Source organism: Cornus florida, unplaced genomic scaffold (assembly GCF_030987335.1).
Source record: "Cornus florida cultivar Cherokee Brave unplaced genomic scaffold, ASM3098733v1 CherokeeBrave_3.0.0_Hap2_Chr01, whole genome shotgun sequence".
Lineage (NCBI taxonomy): Eukaryota > Viridiplantae > Streptophyta > Magnoliopsida > Cornales > Cornaceae > Cornus > Cornus florida.
Window position 1 is genome coordinate 92,499,375 of NW_026775571.1, and position 24,668 is coordinate 92,524,042.

Here is a 24,668-nt window from a genome sequence, read left to right on the forward strand (position 1 = left end):
TATAATTTATCCGTCCAAAAAAAAAAAAAAATTAAAGAAAAAATATTGTTTTTTATTATTTTTTTTAAAAAAAAAAATCACTGAAACTTCTTAAACAATCTTTTTATTTTATTTTATTTTATTTTTATTATCAAATACTCGAAATGATTTGCAAACACCGAATACTAGATGTTTGAGATTATACTTTAGCCTGGAAAACTTCTTGGGATTTTGTTCAGCCATTTTCACCCACAAAACAAATATATATATATCCAAACGCGAAGAGAAGAGAGGTTCCTATATTTTGCTTTCTTTTCTTTATTTCCCATGACCAAAAACGTTGTCTCTCCTCTTTCCTTTTTCCCCTCGAGCTTCGAAAAAAACAGCTAACCAATTAGAGTCCACTTCTCCATCTTTCCCGCCATGGATGTCCTACACTCAGCTTCTCGATTCTATCCGACTCGCCCTCACCGTCCATTCACACCTCTTCGCAACCTCTCTCGACGATTCATCCTCAGGTCTTTTTGCACTCCATTTTCTTCCCCAATCCAACCACCCCTTCGTTCCTTTCCCAGCAATCTAGGTCTATTTGCGATGTTCTTTGATTCAATCTTGTGGTGAATTTTCAGGTCGAGCCTTCCATTTCCGGAGCAGAAAGCCAAGTACCACAGAGAGCTCCGAGCCTCTGTCGATGCTGTCGAGAGAGCTTGTCGTCTCTGTGTGGACGTAATTTCTCACACTAATTTTTTTTTTTTTTTTTTTTCCATTATCCCCTGTTTGGTTTCTGAGAAAATGTTGCAAAGTGAAAACAAAAACTTTAACATTCTGAATCTTAAATTCTTCACTTATTTTGGTATAGGAGAGTATTAGCATTCTTGAGCTTTAATTTGTTAGATATCGAAACAGCTGAAAACAACGAAGATCTGCCTCTAATTTATCTTCTTTTTCTAGTATTTTTTTTTTTTTAATTTAATTTATATTTTATGTATGTTGATAATTGGCAGGTGCATAAGTCTCTGTTCTCTACTGATGGACGGGTCGTTGAAAAGACTGATCTAACTCCGGTCACAGTGGCGGATTTTGGGGTTCAGGCATTAATTAGCTTGGGTAATTTATTTCATTCTCTTTTCTTTTAGATTGATTATTTAGTTAAGTTGTATGTATATCAATTTGACTTAATTTGTAAATATCAAGTGTACTTGGCACACTCATACCTGACCTAATGTGTTCATATATTGGTGTATCTCTGCATAATGCCTTCAATGATCAAACTACTCTTGACACTTGAACCATCCAACCAAAAAAACTTGAGCAAAATTATGACTTTATATATTGGTTTTGAAAACGGAATATTCTGACATACAATACAATTCCTAATAATTAGGCCTCCTTGCTAACCTATATGGTTGGGCAATTAAACACTCCTATCTATTCTTTGCTTTGGCTTGTCAATAAACCCTATGTAAAGAAATATAACTTTTTATTTAACTATTGTTGGAAGTAATAATTTCTGTTTCAATTACGGTTTTAGAGTAACTGTGATCATCTAAGAGTTAGCCGGATACTTCTATAAGGGAGACGTACGTGTATCATGTCCATGCCGAATACTGACACTCCTCACACTTGAGAGGATATGTGCCCGATACATCCTAGAAGTTTTAAAATTTTGAAAATAATCTTATATATATATAATACGTATCTGATACTTCTCTATATTTTGTCTTCGTATTCATGAATACTTCTCTGATACTTCGAGACACATATTTAACAAGTCTTGAATATTAAACTATTTTTTCCAAGTTTATATCATAGTAATATTGTTTAAAACAACAAATTTTTTTTTTTTTTGAAAGAAGTATTGAGAGATATATCATGACTAATTAAGTCTAAAATTTATCCTTGCGTGCAATCGAACTCTCAACTCTTAGCTTGTTTGTCATAATTTTTATTTTTATTTTATAAAAGAATGTTAGTAACAATATATATAGCATGACAAATAGTTATTATACTACTTTATACATTGAAATATATATATATATATATATATATATATATCTATATATATTTTTATTTATTTATTTATTTATTTTTATATATATCTGCATTAATACAGTATATCATTATATTGACATATCATTGCCGTATTTGTATTCTATTCTATAAGAAATTTTCGTACCACCGTTTCTGCATCGCGTCGTGTTCGTATATTGTGTCCATGTCCGTGCTTCATAGGACCACCAATCAGTGTTGTCAAAGGCTCGCCTGGGCGCGCGCCTAGGCTCCAGGTTATACAAGCGCAACACTTGCGCTTGTTGTGTGCCTAGGCGCGCCTTTGACAACACTTGCACTTGTTGTGTGCCTAGGCGCGCCTTTGACAACACTTGCACCTTTAATATGGAATATGAATGCTTTAATAGTAATTTAATATTTTAACGGTGCGTCGTGCTTCACTCAAATGAGTGCCACGCCTTGCGCCAAGCCTCCAAAGGACCTCTAGCGCCTTAGGCCTTTGATAACACTCATACCAATACATACGTTTTACTTCTAGAATTTTATAGTGTTAATTCTCGAATGATTATCTAGTGAATTTTGTTAGATTTAAAAGATTACTCAATTTGGGTAATATATTAGTAATTATTATTTAATATATAGTGGTTAATTAAGGAAAATGATATTGGTACAACAACAACAAAGCTTTTTCTTAATTACTTAGGGGTCAGCTATGAAACGGCGATAGAAGCCGGCATGACCTAGAAAGAAGTGAACTTCTCTCACCGTTGAAGGTGGAGGTAATTCAGAAATGAGCTCAACTTCCGCCTTATCTACCTCAATCCCCCTCTTAGAGATGACATGACCTAAAACAATGCCTTCTTGAACCATGAAATGACTCTTTTCCCAACTAAGAATAAGGTTTGTCTCTCAACATCTTTTAAGCACCAAATCTAGATTTTTAAGGCATGCATCAAATGAGGACCCAAAAACAGAAAAATCATCCATGAAGACCTCTAGATACTCTTCCACCATGTCCGAAAAAATTGACATCATACACCTTTGGAATGTGGCAGGTGCATTACACAAACCAAAAGGCATCCGTCTATAAGCAAATGTGCCGAATGGACATGTAAATGTGGTTTTCTCCTGGTCTAATGGGTCAAGGGCTACTTGATTGTATCCCGAATAGCCATCAAGGAAGCAATAATATTGTTGCTCGGCCAATCTTTCTAGAATTTGATCAATGAATGGCAAAGGAAAGTGATCCTTTCTAGTGGCGGCATTCAATTTACGGTAATCAATGCATACACGCCATGAATTGGCGGTACGCTTAGAGATTTCCTCACCCTTTGCATTTTCAACCACCGTAATCCCCGATTTTTTGGGAACTACTTGAGTTGGACTCACCCACTTGCTATCGGAGATTGGATAAATGATTCCGGCATCTAAGAGTTTGACTACTTCCTTCTTGACTACCTCCTTCATGTTTGGATTAAATCTCCTTTGGGCGTCCCTAAAGGGTTTTGTCTCATCTTCCATAAGTATGCGATGCATGCAAATAGAAGGGTCAATTCCCTTAAGATCCGCCACACTCCATCCTATGGCTTCCTTATTTTCTTTAAGCACACTTAAGAGTGCCTCTTCTTGATCTTTTTCAAGACTTGAAGAAATGATAACCGGAAAAGTCTCTTTTGGACCTAAGAAGGCATACTTGAGATTGGAAGGTAGAGTTTTAAGCTCAAGAGTTGGTGGAGAGATTAAAGATGAGACCGGTGGAGTGCTAGAGAGTGGAGGAAGGGGTTTTATTGGAGTTCTCCAAGATGGACAATCTAAGCTTGCAACCGATTCCATGAGATTGCTTAATTCATTCATTGATTTTTCATCATCAAATCCACAATTTCCATACATTTCAAGAAGACAAGAAGCAAGAGGATTATCGGATAAAAGAGATGAAAGACTATCCTCAATTGGTTGCTTCGTAATCATTGTTGGAATTGACTCCGCAACAACCTCATCTAACACATCAACAAGACAACACTATTCTTCATCTGTGGGATGTCGACTTGCATGGAAAACATTGAGTTTGACCATCATATTGCCAAAAGAAAGATCCATGATCCCGGATCTACAATTAATTGTTGTATTTGCGGTGGCAAAGAATGGTCTTCCCAAGATGATTAGGATGTGGGTGGAAGGATTGGCAACCGGCTCGGTATCAAGAACTACAAAATCAATTGGAAAGTAGAATTTATCCACTTTTACAAGGATGTCCTCTGCCATGCCCCTAGGTGTTTTGACGGATCTATCGGCCATTTGAAGTACCACCGAGGTTGGCTTCAAATCATTCAACCCTAATTGGACATATACGGAGTAAGGAATCAAGTTGACACTTGCACCTAAGTCAAGAAGAGCTCTACGAATTTCATGTATTCCAATTACACAAGAAATAGTCGGAGCAACGGGATCTTTGAACTTAAGTGGAGTGTTTTGTTGAAGAATGGAGCTCACTTGCTCCGTGAGGAACACTTTTTTAGGGCGTGGACCCTTGCTCTTCCTCTTTTGTGTGCAAAGATCCTTCAAGAATTTTGCATAAGGTGGGATTTGCTTAATGGCATCCAAAAGAGGAAGATTGATGTTGACTTGCTTAAAAACTTCCATCATGTCATGTGTTTTCCCTTCTTGCCTCCCTAAAGGTGAAGTTTCTTTTAAAGCATAAGGGAATGGAGCTTTTGGCTCACAAGACTTTGTAATTTGAAAGGATGATGGAGAAGATTGAGAATTCCGGTTAGGAACAGTTTCATCCAAGGAAGTAGGAGTGAGATTGGGAATTGGATGGGTGACAACTTTAAGTTGCACCGATTCACTATCTTCCTTCAGTAGTTCAACCCTATTATCCACTTACTTGCCACTTCTCAAAGTGGTGATGGCTTGCGCTTGAGCTTGGGAAGAACACCCCGATGTAGGGTTTGCTTCCACACAAAATTGGGCCTTTGGATTCCTCTCGAGTTGACTAGGTAATTTCCCAACCTCTCTTGCATTCAATGCATTAGCTATGGTCCCGATTTGGGATTCAAGCTTTGAAATTGATTAAGAATGGGAATGCAACAAGTTGGTATTCATTTCTAAGCTATCCAAAGCTACCAAAACCGTATCTTCAAATGTTGAATTGCTAGAGAATGCATGAGGATAATGAGTGTCAATTTGGGAGTCATACATTTGAGGATGTGAAAAGTGGTTCATTCTTTGGTGCTGAGAACAAGAAACAATTCCTTGGGACCCTCCATTCCTTTTATGAGGTGGGATGTATTTGCTTTGAAAATTTTTGATTGGGTAAGGACTGGGACTCTCATTCCACTTTGGAACATATGCACTTGAATAAGGTCGAGCAAATGTAGCATTGACTTGTTCAAAATGTTCATTAAACACATGTCCATGGGGACAATTGGAAGTAGTATGTAGAACACTTGAACATGTCATGCAAGGCTCACAAGATTGAGAAAAATGATGAAGAGGGAATGAATTGGTAGCCGGTCTTTAACTTAACAAGAATTGATCAAGTTTTTGAGAAAGAGTTTTAACTTCGGCTACAATTTCCCTTGAACTTTCAATTTGACAAACTTTTTCACTTTACTCCTTAGAATGATGATCGAACCGAGAAATGTAATGTTTGTGCAAAGAATTCTCGCTCATTTTCTCAAAGAGGTGCCAAATGTCGTCTTCATGTTTCCCAAAATATTAGCCTCCACATGAGGTATCAACAATATCCTTTTGCATATCGGATAGGCTTTCATAGAAGTATTGGATCACTTGCCATTTTGGAATGCTATGATGTGGACATTTTCTTAGCAAGTCATTCAATCTCTCCCAAGCCTCATGCAACAACTCTCCTTCCCTTTGAGAAAATTCTCTAATTGAAGCACACATCACATTGGTCAAACTTACGGGGTAAAATTTTTTTAAAAACTCATTTTGCATTTGCGCCCAAGATGTGATTGAATTTACCCTTAAAGTATTGAACCAATGCTTTGCTTTGTTTTTTAAGTGTGAAAGGGAAGAGGAGTAGTTTAAGAACTTCCTCCGGGACATTAATGTACCTCACGGTGGAACATAGTTCAAGAAATTCATTAAGATGCCTATATGGTTCCTCTTTATCTAAGCCATAAAAGAGTGGACACATTTGAATGGTCTCGGGCTTGATTTCATATTGATTAGCCTCAAAATTAGGCAACACGATGCAAGTAGGTGTATGGTATGCATGAAGATTATAATGATCACGAAGGACCATTGGAGGAATTGGAGCTTGGACTCCGGGGCCATGTTGATTAAGTGGTGGGTTTTGCATGAAACGTGGGTCTAAGTAGCCACGATGACCCTCTAGATTTTCCATGTGAATGCCTAGCATGAATGGTATGGCGAGGTTTACACAAGACTACAAATGACACACAAATCACCACAAAACAAGCAAGCACTCCCCCTTTGCAACAAATCAACCATCAACAAACTTCCTCCACATACATTGTACCCACACTCCCATGCTTGAATAACATGCAAAGAAAAGTAAATTGCCTCCACGCGGACTCACGATCTATCTAAGAATTTAACAACTTGCCTCCACGCGGGCCGACGATTTAACTAAGAGATTGAGTAAAGAAAGTCTTACAAAGGTCCTTTAGCACTTCAACTCCAAATTTAAAGCTTAGCTTGGCAATTTTTAAGTTCTTAGCATTTTTCCTTTCTTTGCTTAGCTTCTTTACTTGGATGTTCCTTTGTTTGCCTTCTTACTCAATGCTCCTTGTCAAATATGAACAAACACAATAAGTAACCAAAAGAAAAATGAAACAAGTAAAGACATAATCAAAAGAGTACTAATTCCTAATTGATTCCACAACTACGACGTTGCCTAATCCCCGGCAACGGCGCCAAAAACTTGTTGGTCCTTATATTATAAGTCGCGGTGACCACAAGCTTGGAGAAGCGTGCAATTTAGGCGAGGGCCAAGTTTTACATTTGTAAAAGCCACTACTACCTTTCACTATAAATATAGCTAGGGCGAGTAGGGATCGTCCCAAGGGATTGGAGTCGGAGTTAATTGTGGAATCGCTATTAGGGTTAGTAGGTCGAGTGATCAAACAATTGATTGGTTGGTTGATTAGATTAGAGAGCAACTAAATTAAACTAAGTAATTGAATGCAATGGAGAGTAAGTAAGAGAGAGAGAAGAGTCTTGGGGTTTAGAGATCACCACCAAGCAATGCATTTCTATATTATTGACAAGTGATTAATGAGGGCAATTAGGGTGTTGCAATATTGGTGTGTGTGTATTTGGTTGATTCAACAAGTAAGGATGACTAATTAAGCATACATTGTCTAACCAACATGTGAAAAACACAATATATCTAGCAGTTAAGTATATATTGTCTAAATAGCATGTGAAAAGCACAACATATCTAGCAAATCATTGATCCTTTTCATTGAACTCACAACCATGCATAACACAAAATTAGAGACATATGCTACTTGCATTCAAAAGTATGGAGCATCAAACAACTAGCATGGATTGTCTTCCCATCTAATATTATACTATCACTAAACTACAATTAAGCCATTGAAATTAAACTAATTTAGCTAAGAAGGAGACACAATCCATCAAAATATGAGCATGAACCATCTAGAGAATCACAGGAACATTCCTTTAAGCACTATGTTTTGACAACCTCTAAATTTATGGCATCAATACACATAGACATGCATCAACAACACAAAATCTAGAAATAAGCATATGAACATCTATTCTAACATACATAGACATATGGATAGAATGAAATGATCAATTAGAAGCATTAAACCACATAAATCATTGATTAAACAAGATCTATATATATCAAAGTGTCAAAACATTAATTACAACACTAATCCCTCAATAATACACAAGATTAAGATATAGAAAGCATGCTTGGGGCTAACTCTAGCCCCAAGAGGATGTCTAGCCACTCATGGTGAGGATGCTCCAACCCTCAAGGGCTAACTCCATGGTTGAAGTCTGCTCCTTGTTGATGAAGAGTCTCCAATGGTGTCTCTAGCCTCCTCCTCCTCTAAGCTTCCTCTCCAAGAGATGATATGAAAATAATGTTGGCTCCCCTTGAAAAAGCAATCATTATCCTTATATAGGTAGGTCAAAATGACACCCAAAATGAGCTGGGGTCGTGCACACAATATTCCCTAATGATTGGATAAAGGATAACTTTCAATGAGATGGAATTTCAACTTTTTCGCACTAGAGGAAGTTCGATCGATCGAAAGTAAGTGAGATCGATCGAACTTAGGCTGGATCGATCCAACTGGCTGAGCTTTTTGGAAAGAGACAAATCCGAGATATTTATGGGAAATATTTATGGGAAAAGGACAAAAGTGGTTAGTGGATGGTACAGCTGTGGATAGGATCAATCATTTGGATAAGGACAAAGGTGTTCGATCGATCGAAGAAAGATGTTGGATCGATCGAACTTTTGGACTTAAGTGCTTTGGGTCAAGGCTTGGATCTATCTTGAAGTGCTGAGATCGATCATTGTTCGATCGATCGAACCTTGAACTTGGATCGATCGAACTTGCTGCTTTGCTTCATTTTGCTTCTTTCTTTCTCCACTTTGCTCCTTTCTTTATTTAATCTCAGAATTGCTTCAATTAAGCTTTATTTGGCTGAGTTAGCTTATTTTCGGGATAAGTGCCTGAAAATGGAAATAATACGAAATCAATCTAAAACGGTAAAGTAAGATAGATAAAGGTACTAGAATGCCTAAGCTTAAGGGGTTTAAATACGCACTTTTCAGTGCTCATCAGGCTACATGAATCCCAGGTTTCCATTCCGTTCTATTTAAGGCCATAGCCTCATTCAATCCATAAGGGAAATGATATTGGTACTCCATAAAAATATAATAGCACTCCACTTGCTTCTTTGTTTTCGGTTAACTGACAGTTTTGTCCCCTTAAAAGCACTTATGCTCCAACAATTGTTCCAAAATGTAGCCTTACACTCCACTTTTGAGGGATAATTGTGTCCTCCTTTTATTAAAAAAAAAAAAAAAATTAAGGCTTCATTTGGGTTGATGGATTCAAAAAAAAAAAAAAAAAAAAAAAAAAAAAAAAAAAAAAAAAAAAAAAAAAGGGAAAAGGTAGGGATAGTGATTTTTATATTTGGTTTGCCATTAAGGAGAGAAAAGAAATGATTCAGAGAGATTAGGAAGGATAGCTTATCCCTCCAAGTTTCTCCTTTTCTATCCTTTCAAAAGTGAGAAGATTTGGAGAGAAAGGATAGCAAGTTAAGTAAAACTTTCATGATACCTAAAATGCCTTCAACATTTTAAAGAAAAAATTTATATGACATTTGAGTCCCATATTATAAAATCTTCCGGTTTGGATTTAATGGTTGGTTTTTTTATTTAAAAGAGCCTTTGCTCCTTGGACCGAAATCGTCCCACACACAATAAATGTCAGGATTTAATTGGTGGATAAATGTTCGTATGAGTAATTTTATATCACCAGTTCACTACACAGCTTATTTTGCCATCAGTCACAATGTAAACTAAGCCTTTAATTTATTTATTTATTTCTACTTAGTTCTTTGGATTTCATCATCTTGTCACTGCTTGGGTCATGTCTCTCTTGACATGTAAATTATATTGGGTTACCATTTTAATTCAAAAACTGTGTCATACAAGTTCTTTCCATTGCCAAAACATTTTCTTGTTATACAACTATTCGAAAGCCAATATCATTTGAATTTTTTTAGAAACATGGTATAAATTTGTAACAATAACAATTTTTTTTTTTTTTTTTTTTTTTTTTTTTTTTGTAGTAATAATATTTCTTTAAAAAAATTGTGGTTAATTTTTTCTTTTCAGTGTACAGAAAATTTCAATTCTATAACAAACTTTGAATCATTCCATTTTATTTATTTATTTATTTTGTAGCATTGAAAAAAAGAGAAGTACTTTTGTATAAGATACCACATCAACTTATTTTTAACTTATAATGAAAATACAAAAGTTATGCTAGTAAATTGGTTAAAAGAGTATATTTTCTTTTCTCTCCTTTACCTTATCCAAACAAGAATACTATCATTTCCTTTCCTTTCCTTCATAATTAATCCAAACATGAATACAGGTTTATCCTTTCTTTTCTTTTCTTTTCTCTCATAGCAAATGTTATCCTTTCTTTTCTATTGTCTTCTGTTTATCGAAACGAAGCCCAAGTGAAGTGTTAGTTCCTTTTTGTGGAGTGTGAACATCACATTCCAAAAAAAAAAAAAAAAAAAGATCACATTCCTTAATTAATAATTACTAATTTCTCATTTAGCAATTAGTTCTACTCTACCCCAATATACTTTTTTTTTTGTTAGTGGTCTACTGACTCTACCCTGATATAGTACTTTTTCTTACACCCTAATGTACTAATTTGTTATACATTACATTATGCTTTGGTATATCTTACTTGGCCAAATTGCACTAAACCACCTTATATTATCAAAAAGTTGCAAAATACCCTCATCTACTTCTTTTTTTTGGCAACAAACACCTTCAATTTATCAAAAAAAAAATTTCATGTCGTAACAGAGCTGGGTAAATTGTTTCCTTCCATTCCCTTGGTGGCTGAAGAGGACTCAGCATTTGTACGTTCAAATAATCTGGAAAATTCTGTTTTAAATGTGGTTACTGATAAAACAAGCTTCAGAGATAAACAATTGACACAAGCTGATGTATTGGAAGCAATTGACAGAGGGGGCAAGGATGCCTTTACATTTGGACCTAAGCCTGCCACTTATTGGGTGAGTTTATCTGAGCTTTTGAAGATTTCCCATTGAATCTGATGCAGTTGAAAACGTCAAAATTTTTCTAAAATTGTTCAGAATTTGGCGTTTGTTCATTTTTGTTATTTTAATGACAAATAACATTTTGTTGATAAAAGATGAGGCACATGGTATCCAACAAAAATTATGGTCTTTGCAAATAAATTTCAAAATGTGAACTTCAAAATACAAATAAATTTCATGTAGTAACAAAACTAATTTATGGTCTTTGCTCCTGCTCGTTCTCCTTCCCTGTTGCTAGAGAAAAACCTGAATTTTGTGCATGCAATGCCATTATCACATGCATTTGTTAGCTGATGTGTATTTGTGGATCCTACTGTTGTGTGCTCTTGTGAATGTGAGTAAGGTTACCCTCTGCAGTGCCCCTTTAAGTTTCTTCCAACATGACATGTTTCTTAAGTTTGGGCACTGGCTTCCTTCTGATTTAAAATAGAAAAAAGATGGAAAAAGTAATATACACGACGTGTTCATTTTCCTACTAGAAAGAAAAGACTGTTTATTTTTCTTAATTTGTATTAGTCTTTGTCTCTAGAGTTTTTTCTTTGTATTTATTAAGATAATTCAGATTAAGCCATCGATGATGTTGATTTATTAAGATAGTAAACTTGATACAGGTACTGGATCCTATTGATGGGACAAAAGGTTTTGTGAAAGGTGGTGAGGCCTTATATGTGGTATGTTCTATTTGTTGCTTATTGTAGTGTTTTTATTTATTTATTTTTTCTTCAATTAAGAATGGTTGCTTTAGTGTTAACCTGACCAACTTGCATTTTGAGTGTTTATTAATTTCTTTTTTGATAAATTTTCCCTTCAAACATTTATCAAAAATTGATTCATTTGTTTTTTGAAGTACTATTTTTTTTTTTTTTTTGGTTGTAAATTCCCTAGTGAATTGAATGAGATTTTGCAAAAAGAATGTAATGTGTATAACTACAGCTGACTTGCTCTGAAGTAGGAATCTTGACTGAGTTGCTATGGAGACAAATAATCTCACTTTCCCAATCAAATGTACCATAGCAAATACAGAACCTCGACACTTGTGTCTGGGTATAAGGAGTTGCATACCTTTTTTCAGAGGTAGTGAACAATTGACTGGATACCCCTCCTTCTGATGGGTGGGGTTGTGATGGGAGAAGTTACTGAATTTTGTGTCCATGCTTTGATAAATTAGAAAAATTAACTAGGTATTTCAAATTCTTGGGTGTACAACATAATTCTCAAGCTAGTCAACAAAGGAAAGGATTAGTGGGGGCCAATAATTAATGTTCTGGACCTTTTCTTGGAAGAGGGGGAATGGGGGGCCAATGATTAATCTGCTGAAATTTTTCTTGGAAGTGAGGGGAAGGAGAGCTACTGAATTTTGGTCCATGCTCTGATATAACAACAAAAGTAACTATGTGTTTTAAATTATTGAGGGGCTGTAGCGGCTTCTAACCTCCCCGCCTCCACCATTTACAAGAGGTAGAGTTTTGAGCCAATGTTTTCTGTAGACATTATTTTGGATACTTGGGAGACAGAGATGGTAGGATCTCAATGATACAAGTTCAATACTTTTAGCTCAATCTTAAAAATTCTGAATTACTTTATTTTCTTTCCATATATATATATATCTGTCAATCTAGTGTCTACTAAGGGAAGAGACTCGATGACCGGCATCTACTAACCAGATACATACTATTTTGGGTATTCGAGTTCCAGGGTTGTGTTTTCTTCATCTGTCTTTGCGTATTGTCTAATTGACTATTTAGAACATATTGTTGATTTACATTTAGATTTATAATATTATGGAAAACTAATCAAATTTTTATATATAAAAATATAACATATTATTTTTTCCGTATCGTTGGCGTACCTGTGTCTTATTTTTTTGCCATATCCTTTGCGTACCTTTATCCATGCCATGTTGTTTCCGCATCCTTGTATCTCGTATCCATGCTTCACAACAGAAAAGACTATTTCCGTATTGATTCTTTACCCCTCACCACAGTCCTCCCCGCCCCCACCCCCCCCCCCCCCCCCAACATCTCTCTTTTACTGGACATAAGCTTGTCAGATTCTTTTCCAATTCTATTAACTCTTTGAGTAGTCCTGAATTGTTGATTCCTAGCTCATCTTTTCTCTCTCTTAGTATATTGTTTCTGTAAACCCTTTTGGGTTTTAACAGAAGTACCAGTGATCAGTCCTCAGCTCTCAGCGGATGCTTAACTTTCCTTTCCTTTCTGTTATTTATTTTAATTGAACTTCATTTTTTGGTTTTAGAGTTTTGTTACTAATTCAAACCTTTCTCTAATTATTGGCGATGGTGCAGGGTTGCCATGGTGATCTTATGCTAATTTTAGAAGAAGGTTCTCTTCCAAGTTCCAAACTACTGGAAATCTAGGAACAAAGATAAATTTTACCCAAAAATATATTCCTCAAAAATAAATTTGTGAGGGAAAAGCTTTCAGCTTAGCAAACAGTGCATAAGGAGAAAAAGAGGGTCTTAAGTCCTAATATGAAGGTGTTTTTACTTACAGGACTAAATCACCAGAAAATGGTTCTCTTATCTTGGGAATTCTGTCAGTTGTGATAAAAGCTTTTCTACCTTTCATCAGCCTTGGTGGTTTTCTTCGCTTGGCTGGGAACCATCCTAGAATCATTACTTCCTGTGTCGGTCTGATGCGATCTCTCATTACAGAGAATTTACCAGCTATTCACTACATTATTACAAAAGCAGCCCTGGAAAATGTGTCTGTGAGTGTATCTGTGTGTGTATGTTATAGGAGGAAGTAATGGAGCCACAAGTTTCAGAAGAAACAAACTGAATGCCATCTATATTTTACAATTCTTATGACCCAAAAGTTTTAAATTAGATTCCTCCATCTCTGTTTCTTGTCTTCTTTGGTTGCTATATATATATATATATATATATTTTGCATAGAATTTTTCCTCTCACCTTTTTTTTTTTTTTTTTGAACATTTTTTTATTATATCAGTGTGTATTTCTTGTTATCCTCATTTAGCTAAGGCACATTTTTCTAGGTAGGTTTGGCTCTTGTAGTCGAAGGAGAGATTGTAGTAGGAGTCATGGGCTGCCCTAACTGGCAGGAAGTTTATTCCAACAAGTCCACCATTGAAGTGCCAGAATATGAAAAGATTCTAACTGGATCAGGCATCATTATGTTTGCCCATGTTGGCTGTGGAACATGGACAAAGAGGTTGTCAGATGCTCTGAGTGGCATGGCCAAGATGTCCGATAGTTGGACTAGATGCTCTGTGGATGGGCTTTGCTTAGTTCCTGAAGCACGCATTTGTATTTCGGATAATCAAACATGGGAGACTTGGCCACTATCGGCTGTATTTAGCGCAACAACCAATGCTGAGACTATTGAGAATAATCAAATTCTTCTTCTGCCTATATGCTGTGGAAGGTTACTTTTTACTCCATTAACAGTAGAAGTTCATCCCCACTTTTAATGGATTTACTTATAGTTTTGATTGTTCATATGCTGTGAACTAGCTTTCATTGGCTGTCAGATTTCTTCCAGAATAAGATGAACTAATTCTTCTTTTGTGATGCATGTTGTAAAGCTTTTACGTAGATCTATTAATAGTTGAAGTACATTCCCTTTCTTAATTTTATATACTTGATCCCATAAATGCTACAAATCACAGAGATATTGTTCACTGGTAGCCAGAATTCTTCTTGGTGATTATCAATTACATAATTTAAAGATGAATACTGTAATTTGCACGCAGAGTAGCTAGTTTTCACATCTAGAGTTCATTTTGCTTGTTAGGCACCAGACTTTATATTAGGAGTGAATATGAAGAAAATTTGTTAAAAGCTCTGATGTTTGATCATGCTAGTAAAGTCCAAAATACTCATAAGCTGCAACACTCATTTGTGGATGACTGTGTGCTTTCATAGGGATTAATCTCTACAGACTCTACTCGAAATGAATGAGAACACTCTGGCATACCCCAACCCCAAACACCCCCCCCCCCCCCCCCCCCCCCCCCCCCCCCCCCCACGGCGCGCGCGCGCAAAGTTCAGTTTGCTTCTTGTGGTTTTCGTTGTTGATGTTCTTTCCACAATTAAGAACTTCTGTCTTGCACCCATATCTTTCATGTTCTGCATTCCACTTTTTATTTTTTTTTTTTTTGTACCAGTCCAATTGTTCTCAACTGTGATATAAAGCTATTACCTATTTCCTTCTATCCTTGGATTTTTTTGGAATTTTCCGTGTCTGTTTTCTAGATTATCAAGCATCCGTTCTTAGAACATACTCTCCCATCTCATTATGCCCTCCATTTGCTCTCATTTTTAACAATTTCTATATATAGTATATGATACAATTATCCATTTTCTTGTATGTAGTTTGACGAAGTATTTGATGGTGGCCATTGGTAGGGCATCTGTTTATATTCATCCTGCAAGGCTTCAAAATGTTATCCAGGTATTATATTTATATTTACTCATTTATTGGTATTGAAATTGCAGCAGCATGACTTGATACTTCATCTCACTTATGATATAGTCTTGGGATCATGCTGTTGGAATAATATGCGTGCATGAAGCAGGGGGAAAGGTATGCATCTGCGTCTCTCCACTGGCATTCTGTTCTGAATGTTTCATTATTCTTGGATTGGTTATATGCCAAATTTTCTTCTCTCTTGTTCAAATTACCACTAGGTCAGTAAATGAGGATGTATTGTATGGAAAACACAACAGAAATGCACTGTAAAATGGTCTAAATGTTCTGCAGGCCTGTTGTATATGGAAGGGAAAAGCAATGGGATAGCACCAATATTGACACCTGTTAGCAAGCTTGAAATGCTTTGTGAAGATTTCTATTTTATTGAATCTAAAAAATGAAATCAGATGTGCTCCTTATGATGGACAAGATACAAAAGCACCATTGTCACATCAATTTAAATATACTAATAAGATCGATAGTGTAAAATTAAGAGTAGGAAGATTTGTCTTCCATGGTGGGTGTTGACAAAGTGAAATAGAAGAATGTTGAGGATGTTTAGTAATCCTTTGAACTACAGATGCTTTTTGTCCCTCATTATTTAATGTTAACTTGCACATGCTAGCCTTTCACCCCCTTTCTATTATAGAATTTATTCTAGCATCTAACATGCAACCATTAGGATCTATTACAAGCAAAATTGCTGCATACAAATCAACACTGTAAATCAGTAAGCTGTGTAAGTCAAACTTCAATGTGGTTTAGATTCCATTGAACGCTGTATTTGGGGATGAAAATTCTCTATATGACCTTTATCCAACATGGCTAATTTGAACAATTAACCCCTATTTTATTGTTTATATTGGAACACCACATGGTCTGCCTGTGCCAATCTGAAATTCTGAACTAAACAGTTTTTCTTCTATTTGCTAGACCAACATATCCACTTCTAGATGACTGTATTGTAAACATTTTGGTGTCAGATATCTAGAAACTTCTACACATTAAATTTTCAATTCATGGATTAGGTTGGCCATGTAAAAACTTCAAGCTTAAATTGCGCGAAATGAGATCCTTCTCTGCCTTTACGGAACATACCTAGTGGGATTGGGCACATCTGTGAGCAGACACACTCACAAACAGAAGATAGGAGAGGCAAGCAAGATACATGAAACTTGAAACAATTCAATGAGGATTTAAATTATAGAAAAACAACTAACAGGTATGATTCTGTTCTGTTTCATATACAGTCAACTTAAGAAAGCATTGTCCTGACTATTTGGGATTGACTATTCAATTTCATATATTGTAATATAATAATGAAAAGATGAACCACAATTTCTGTTGAAAGTTTTAGTATTTGAATTATCAAAAGCAGTTGCGACTAGATTGTTCTCCGATAAAGGAAGAGAACAAATTGAACGCCTTTGGGGTATTAATATTTGTATAGAAGCCTTTCGCAGTGGCGCAAAATGAGAGCAATTTCACAAAGGAGAAAACAATGTCACACACACACACACACATACACATACACAAATGGGGAAAGCGCGGGGGGAAGGAATTATGTTTTAGTTTCCATGAAAACCAGCATGGTCACACACAAACAGGGGGCTCGGGGATCATGCCAATGCTGTGAATGCACCAAAGTCATTATATATTGTTTCCTTTAGAAACAGAAGGCACACAAGACACATATCACAGACAACCAATTTTTTTTTACCGCTCTTGAAACCTTGATTGGGGCTTGGGAGTTGACACCCAAAGCCACCAAGACAAAAAGTAGACTGGTCACAGACAAGTTTTATATTGCTTTTCATGAAAATTGACACACATTAGTGACTTTACTTAATGAGTGATTACATATCTCGTAATTTTACCTCCCTGACTGTATGCTTTAACCAACATTGAGAATTTCAGTTTTTTCTATTCATTCGTGATATCTTCTTATTGAGAAGTCCAATTGTATGCTTTAACAAACATTGAGAATTTCAGTTTTTTCTATTCATTCGTGATATCTTCTTATTGAGAACTCCCATGTCTGTATTTGATTATAGCCCTATATGTATGATCATTGGAATAAATTTTCCAAAAGATTGTTCTTTCTTTGAATTGAATTTAAGAAATTAACCTGTTATTAGGTGACTGACTGGAGAGGGAGTAAACTTGATCTTGCAGCAGATCAGACGGAGCGGAGGGTCATATATCCTTCAGGTGGCATCCTTGTGACAAATGGCAGCTTACATAGTAAGATAGAAGAGATGATCTCTTCTAGTTCATTAGTCGTTTGATGGTATTCGGCACTAACACCTGCTGTATGTTTGCCATCACCATTTTCAAATTAAGATGTGATTCTTCATTCCAAATTTTTTTATTAGTTCCATTCATTTCAAATCCTCAAATTCGAGAAATGTAGTCAAAATTGTTCATGTGTACTGTTGTTAACCAGTAATAATATGCACAGTTGAAACTGTTACAAATTCCAGACGTGGTTTCTTGGATGAACTAGGGAAACTAACAAAAGGTTACCCCACAACATCATAGAGGAAGAAATATTATTAGTTAGTTATGGCTGGTTATGGCTAATTAGTGGCACAGCTGAAGTGTAGTCCACATTGCGAACTTTCTTGTGATGCACTGAGCACCATATGCAATCTTAGCTGCCTAATGTGATTTTCGAAAGGGTTTTACATGACAAAAATAAAATAAACAGCTAAGAATGTTGAAAACTTTTAGCAGAGAGAGAAAACAAGGCAATGAGCTGTAAAGATGTCAAAACATTAATGCACGTTAAGGTCCAAAACTATTAATGAAAATAACTTTGAACTCATAATTAGTTGTTAGGACCATCATTAGACATTGTATTGTGTTATTGGCCAAAACTTCAAAGTCCTGTCTCTTCTGAATATCTAACCCTCTGAAGACGAAGTCCTGGAATTGGTTTCGGTTGCTTGGAATAACCTGAGCCCCCTTCATTCTCAAACTTGCAAGGGACGTTAGTGCATGAAATGTGAATTCCTCATCAGAAGCACCATGTTTTCTTTCTTGAACTGATTTTATATCTTTTATAAAAGTCAGAATCTTGGATATTTCATGAGAAATTACTCCTTGGTGAAGACAAACTGATGAGTAATAATTCTTGCAGTCCCAGACTTTATGCCTTGTCCAGTTCTGTGAGTATGGTAATCACAAACCACCAAATGTTGGACATCAAGAACCTGGCTGGTTTTATGGCTTTATTAGTGCTGGCATATCACCTAAATTTGATGTTAGCATATTGTCAAGCAGTCGTGTGGAGGCAACATGTGCTCAGTCTGAATTTGTGGCAACTTTGGATATAGGGTTTGTAGTGGTTCATTTACCGCCCTAATTTTATTGATCTATTGAGGCATTAACTGCTCCAATGATTTTAATTGTTGGTTTTCTTCAAACTAGATTGAATAATAGGACTTCCGTGGATCACCCTTTGTCATATGGTTGGAAAAAAAAATATTGGTTTGAGAATTATATTAATTGGGAACAATGGACCAAAAGGGCTTATATTAAGTTGTTATTTACAACCTGATACGTTAATATGTGGAGGCCATAGTTTTGTCTGTGCACAAGGTGATTTTATCCATTGGGAGGTATATCATATCAACATACATGTGACTTCATAGAAGGAAGGTTTTTCAATCTTCATGGCTTCGATCTTATTATTCCTTTTCAGAGATAGGTCTTCATTTTTTGCCGGAAGCAAAGTTACTGGGCTGATACTCAAGGTACATTTCTTTCCCATGTGGTGTATTATTGTCTAATAATGAACTTGCTTTCAAAGACCTCACATGGTTGATTACATCAAGTTGGTTGATGTAACTTCAATTTTAGAAAGTAGTAAGCAGAGTTAATAAAATATCTGGCTTTTCCATCAGTTGTTGGATAAGTTTAAGCTTGGTTATGTACATGAAGTTATATGTCTTGTTACAGCTCCAAGGATAACATTAATATTATGGTTTTTAATGCTTTTATGATTTCCAGGTAGTTGTTTTTTCCCCCTATTAGTAATGTGCTGAAATATTAAATTATCTCTTGATTGTCATGATGATTAGAAAGGTAAATTTTGTTTGGGCAGTATTCTTACCTATATATGATAATCTTTGTAGAATTAAATTTACCATTCTATTGATGTATTAAACAGAATAAAAGAGTTACTACAAACGATATTTACATCAGCAGGTGCCAGGAACATATGAGAAATGGTCTTCATTATTAAGTTTTAGATGGTTTTAGACGAAATCAAAATTGAATATATTAGATGGTTATAGAGCAGAGAGGTAATAGTCCCTAACCAAATTAACCGAAATGCACATATTTCAAGGGAGACGGAGTAATTTATTTATTTTATTGTTATAATTTTTTGTGTGCATGGGAGGAGCATATAGGGTCCCTTCTGAACTTCACCCGAAAGGCATAAATGAGTTTACTTGGATGCTTGAGTTGCAAAATTATAGAAACCGATTTACTTTAGTAGCTTCTACATGCATTTGTTCCATGGTTGTCAAAATTGAATCCCATCAGCCCAATATGCGTTTTCGAAGTTCTGGATCGAAACATGTTTCTCTAAAAATTTTGAGTTACTTGCAGTTAAACAATGATGATGTTGTAGATCCTCAATTTATCGGTCATCGTTGATGATGTGGTCATTGGCCAATTAGATTCTATGTTTATATGAATATCAACCAGTTGTCCCTTCTTACATGTGAATCTTAGTAAATTTGTTTGAACATAGTGTACTGTTGCTTGCATTCAACTCAAGCTCACCATAACCAATCCATGTGTGGAGGCACCAAGTATGAAAAAAAACAAGTAGATTGTCCTTTTTCAGGTTGGAGCTCGTGAACCTGGCTCAATTGATCGCCATTCCAGAGAATTCAACTGTCCACGTGTCCCAAATCGCTTACGTTGGATGCAAAAGCAACGTGAGGACCAGATTTTCCGGGAAAATTCTCGACGCCAAATAAGTGCCAGGTCGTATTCTTCTCTAGCCTTGCTTTGATCATCATTTCCATTAGAGTATTAACTATTGTGGACTCAGTATAGACTACATAGTTTATAAACAAATATGCATGAGATTGCTTATAATAATGTGACCTTAGCATAACATCCACAAAGCATATATAATTTGCATGGGGTTGCTTATAATAGTAACGTTGGCACACCATCCACACAAGCTTTGGATCTCGTATCCCAGAAATAGCTCTAAACTATGTGAAAACAGTGTGTTAAATAAATGAGCCTGAGACAATAACACGTCTGCTTAATATTCAACGTTTGTTGGAGCAATCTAACAGCTCACAACAGAAACTAACAACATTTAAATCATCTACCTAATACATATTTATATATATCTATCACACACACATACACAAACGCATACACATTTATATCTCTGCTGGTCAACTTTAAGACGTAGGCAACTTATTCCGGTAACACTGCACAAGAACATCCTAGATTTTGGACAAGTAATTACCTGATTCGGTATAAAATTTAGTCATGAATTCCTTAATTTAAGTACAAACAGTATGAATAATCTGTATGACATCTATTCTGGTTAATTATATGATATTGGTGCCTGTAAGACCCCAGACACGGGGACATTAGCCTAATATTTAGGATATGTTTAATTGAAGTCGATCATGCTTATCCTCTTATTCTTGTAGTCAAGATTTATAATAAGAAATGTTAGCGTATGGTTCAATCACTTTGTTAATATGTGTGGATTTATAATTAGGGTAAAAATACATCGAATTTCCCTAAGGTTTGAACAAATTATATAATTGTAGACCTTACTTTGCCCTTCCCTAAACCTGTTCGTCGAATGCTGGAAAGTATTTTTAAATGTGAAAAGTCAATAATGGCCTTATATTATAATAATATTTTATATTACAACACATGAGTTTATTGTTGTCTTTTTTTTTATATGAAAAGGGCAAAATTGTCATTTTATATAATTTGGTTGATAGGTTTATAGCAAAGAAAATACTAAAAATGTTATTGAACATATACACCAAATTTAAAAAAAAATTAAATTAAAATAATAAACGTTAAACAATTTGTATATAATTTGTTCAAATCGAGGGTAGTATAAACTACCCTTGTAATATAACTATAAGAAAGGGGGGATAAACATGGTGATGGGTTTGGGTCAATTATAAAAAGTTACTAGATAAAAGAAGTTAGGACAAATCTAAGTAGATGAATAAAATAATAATTGACCATGCCCTTTAAATTGTAGTATGTGAAGGTACGTGGACGCGAATTAGTCACATGTGCACATGATTCACTGACCAATGAACAAGGATTCAAAAAAGTTGTATATTTTTTACTTTTCCACAAAAAAATATATATATATATAAACAAAAATAGTAGGCGCCTGACTGTGATGTAAACAAAAGCAACATATTGGGTACTGTGAGGACACCTGTTCAGAATTCTTCAATTTTCAGATATTTAAATTACCCAAGTGTCCTCATAAAAACTGACAGATGGCACTCAAATACAAGTACGTAGTTTACCATTAAGCAAAATGATATTTTATGTAAACAGAATTTACCACACGAGTAAGAATCTCCTGCCGTTCGTTGTTACACCGGTGCTGTAAAAAATTTCTAACACAATTAAATTTAATTTCTAAAACTATAAATATTAGTGTTGGAAAGAGATTTTAGTGTAAATTGGATTTTACCATATTATTTTTAGGATATGATATTACTGTGTTAAAATTTTATTTGTGCCGTTAAAATACTAAGGAATAAATAAAGTAATACTAGTAATAATTAACGTTTGATTTAAGAGACTCACATAAAAAATTGTACGGATTTAAATGTTGGAAAATTGACAGCAAGTTGCAACGTGGCATAATTTTGATAGGCTGATAATTGGTTGATTTTCTATGATGGTGGTCCTAGTAATAGGGAGCTATTGTCTTTTGACACGTACAACGTAAAGTTGCTGTTAATATCAAATAAATTAAACAACAGTACAACAATTTAATGTGTATTTATGTCCACAAAATTTATGCGGAGTGGGATCCATCGGCTCATGCAACAAAATAGTTTATTATATTAAGCAACCAGATATGTATCACATATATATATATATATATATATATATATATATATATATATTATATTGTATTATATGATGATAAGTTGACGAAAATGTTCAATGATGTACCATCGAGTTGGTGTCCTGTTTAACGCAGTTAGTGAGCTAGTGGCATTCGGCTTTCAGCCGATCAATTTTGGTCCTCTTTTCTGGGAGGTAATTAAACTCACTTTGAACTAAAATTTTGATGTTTTTTGTATTTTTGTTTTTCCCCCTTCCGGGTAAGGAAAAAATTTCGAAGGATTTAAATCTTTGCCTTTTACTGTAGAAGAATTTTTCATATTTTAATTGGTGAAACTTTATCACTGAAAATTGGTTAGGGTTTATTATTATATTTGTGAAATTTCAGTATTACAATAGATGTTAAAGTAAATTTCAGGAAGTTGTACTGTGTAAAAAGTGTACCGGAAAGGACTTTGATTGAGAGATTAGTTGGATTTTGTTTGAATTCATTTTTTCTTATTTTCCATCTTGTGTTGCTGGATCTGACCGTTAGTCTCGGGTCAATTAACACGTAATTAAATGCGTTCTCTTTATATCAGTTTTATTCAATTTTTTTTATTTCCGTATAATCTAATAATTGATCGGGACCAATGGATCAAAGACTAGACAATAATTATTTCATCCTACCCTACATGTGGTGACAAACAAGAACATGGATCATCTCCGAATCACCCTAGATGTGGGTCTATGTTCGATACGAAAATCACACCTTATATGAAATGATCTTCACCTTTTCTGTATGAAACAAAATGTTGAGCATAAGATTGGGGGGTCGTCGATACCTGGGTAAGAGATGGATGGGACTATGACATAAAGCAAGGCCTAGTGCCCTTATGACCAAGTAATGGTACTTACTGAAGCACATTATGGCATTTTCCATCCATAACTATCAAATGTCATTTCCTTTGATTTTTTTTTTTTTTTTTCTTCCTTCGTGTTGACAAAACCTTCCTCAAATTTTCAAAATATTTGACAATTCTTGTTGTTCCTAGTTTATAAATTGTAAGGATTAAAATGATGATACTAATGGAAACTAAATTTAGTATATGGTCTAAATTAAAATGATGATACTAATTGAGACTTGTCATATTCAGAAAATGTTAGTGTACATAAATGATAACGATAGAAAGGCAATAGACAAACCTAGTTTGTAAGTTTATTTTCTACCAAAGTAAGTCCTCTGTATACTAATGTCTATTTTTTTACACTTTTATAAGGTCATTTCAAGATGAAAGGTAGAATCTAAATCACACAATCTTTCTCAACATATGTCGTTCTTACGCTCTATGCACATTTTTGTTCTCATTCAAATTCTCACTGTTTATGACTTAATTCTACCGTTCTCACTCTTCCCTTTTAAATTCGCTCTCGCTTTCACTTTATGTGACTTAGGATAAAATAGGTTATGGCTCAAATCTTGTTTTGTGTTGAACAAAATAAAAATAAGTGATATGGAGAGAATTTTTTTTTTTTTTTTGGTTTTAAAAAAAAAAAATGATAAGGGGTGAGTAAAGAGTGGTTAAAATGCTGATATCATAAGCCATATAAAAAAGGGCTCAAATTTCAAAATCCCATCATTTCTTTCTTTGACAAAATAATACAGTAAATAAATTTGAATGAATATGAATAAAACCTTGTCCGGGAATTAAACGAAGAAACCTTTTGTTCTTCAAAATATCCACATAAATGTTCCAATATTTCGGCAAACACTAGACTCTATTATTGCCGCCAAAAATTAAATGCTCCTTTTCAACACCTTTGGCATTTATTACAAATGTATTTGGTTGTACTATATATTAGAAGCCACTTTTGTCTCTCTAGGCCAAAATTGTCTCAGCCACATAACAACTAAGCTGCTAAAATGATGAGTATTTGACAAGTCTTCATATAATTGAGTAATTAATATTATAAATAATGCTCAATTTTTTTTTTTTTTTTTGTGCATTTCTAATAAATAGTATTCGATTCTTATACATATTACTTCCTCCATCCCGCAAAGAGTGTCGCTCATGAGGAATACAATTTTTTAAGAGTGTTATTTTTTATAATTTTTTTTATAGTATTATGAGATGAATTTCCTAATATGCCCTTGTATCAATTTATGAGTATAGTACAAAAGTTGTTTGAATTGAACTTTCAAATTTGAATTGTGAGGTCCACAATAGCATTTTTTAAAAGTTTTAATTACTTTTATAATTTCAATACAAAGGGTATATTAAGAATATTTAAAAA

The 24,668-nt window shown here is 34.8% G+C and overlaps 1 protein-coding gene across 2 annotated transcripts; it reads left to right on the forward strand.

Moving 5' to 3' along the window:
- Positions 1-249: 249 nt before the first annotated feature.
- Positions 250-23,913, forward strand: LOC132306520 (putative PAP-specific phosphatase, mitochondrial). Of its 2 annotated transcripts, XM_059803935.1 has the most exons (10): positions 250-497; positions 609-705; positions 984-1,086; positions 10,580-10,791; positions 11,448-11,507; positions 13,142-13,178; positions 13,859-14,243; positions 15,194-15,272; positions 15,354-15,404; positions 17,429-23,913. In XM_059803935.1, exons 1-10 carry the CDS (start codon positions 403-405, stop codon positions 17,576-17,578), a joined length of 1,269 nt encoding a protein of 422 aa, XP_059659918.1. In that variant the 5' UTR covers positions 250-402; the 3' UTR covers positions 17,579-23,913. The 2 variants fall into 2 exon arrangements, with proteins under 2 accessions (XP_059659918.1, XP_059659924.1); XM_059803941.1 differs by lacking the exon at positions 13,142-13,178 and having other exon boundaries at positions 253-497; positions 13,855-14,243.
- The last annotated feature ends 755 nt before the right edge of the window (positions 23,914-24,668 follow it).

Coding starts and splice junctions, on each gene's coding strand:
- LOC132306520 (XM_059803935.1), top strand. CDS start 403: ATGGATGTCCTACACTCAGCTTCTCGATTCTATCCGACTCGCCCTCAC. Junction 11,508..13,141: donor GTGGTGAGGCCTTATATGTG/GTATGTTCTATT, acceptor GCGATGGTGCAG/GGTTGCCATGGTGATCTTAT. Junction 13,179..13,858: donor TATGCTAATTTTAGAAGAAG/GTTCTCTTCCAA, acceptor TTTTCTAGGTAG/GTTTGGCTCTTGTAGTCGAA.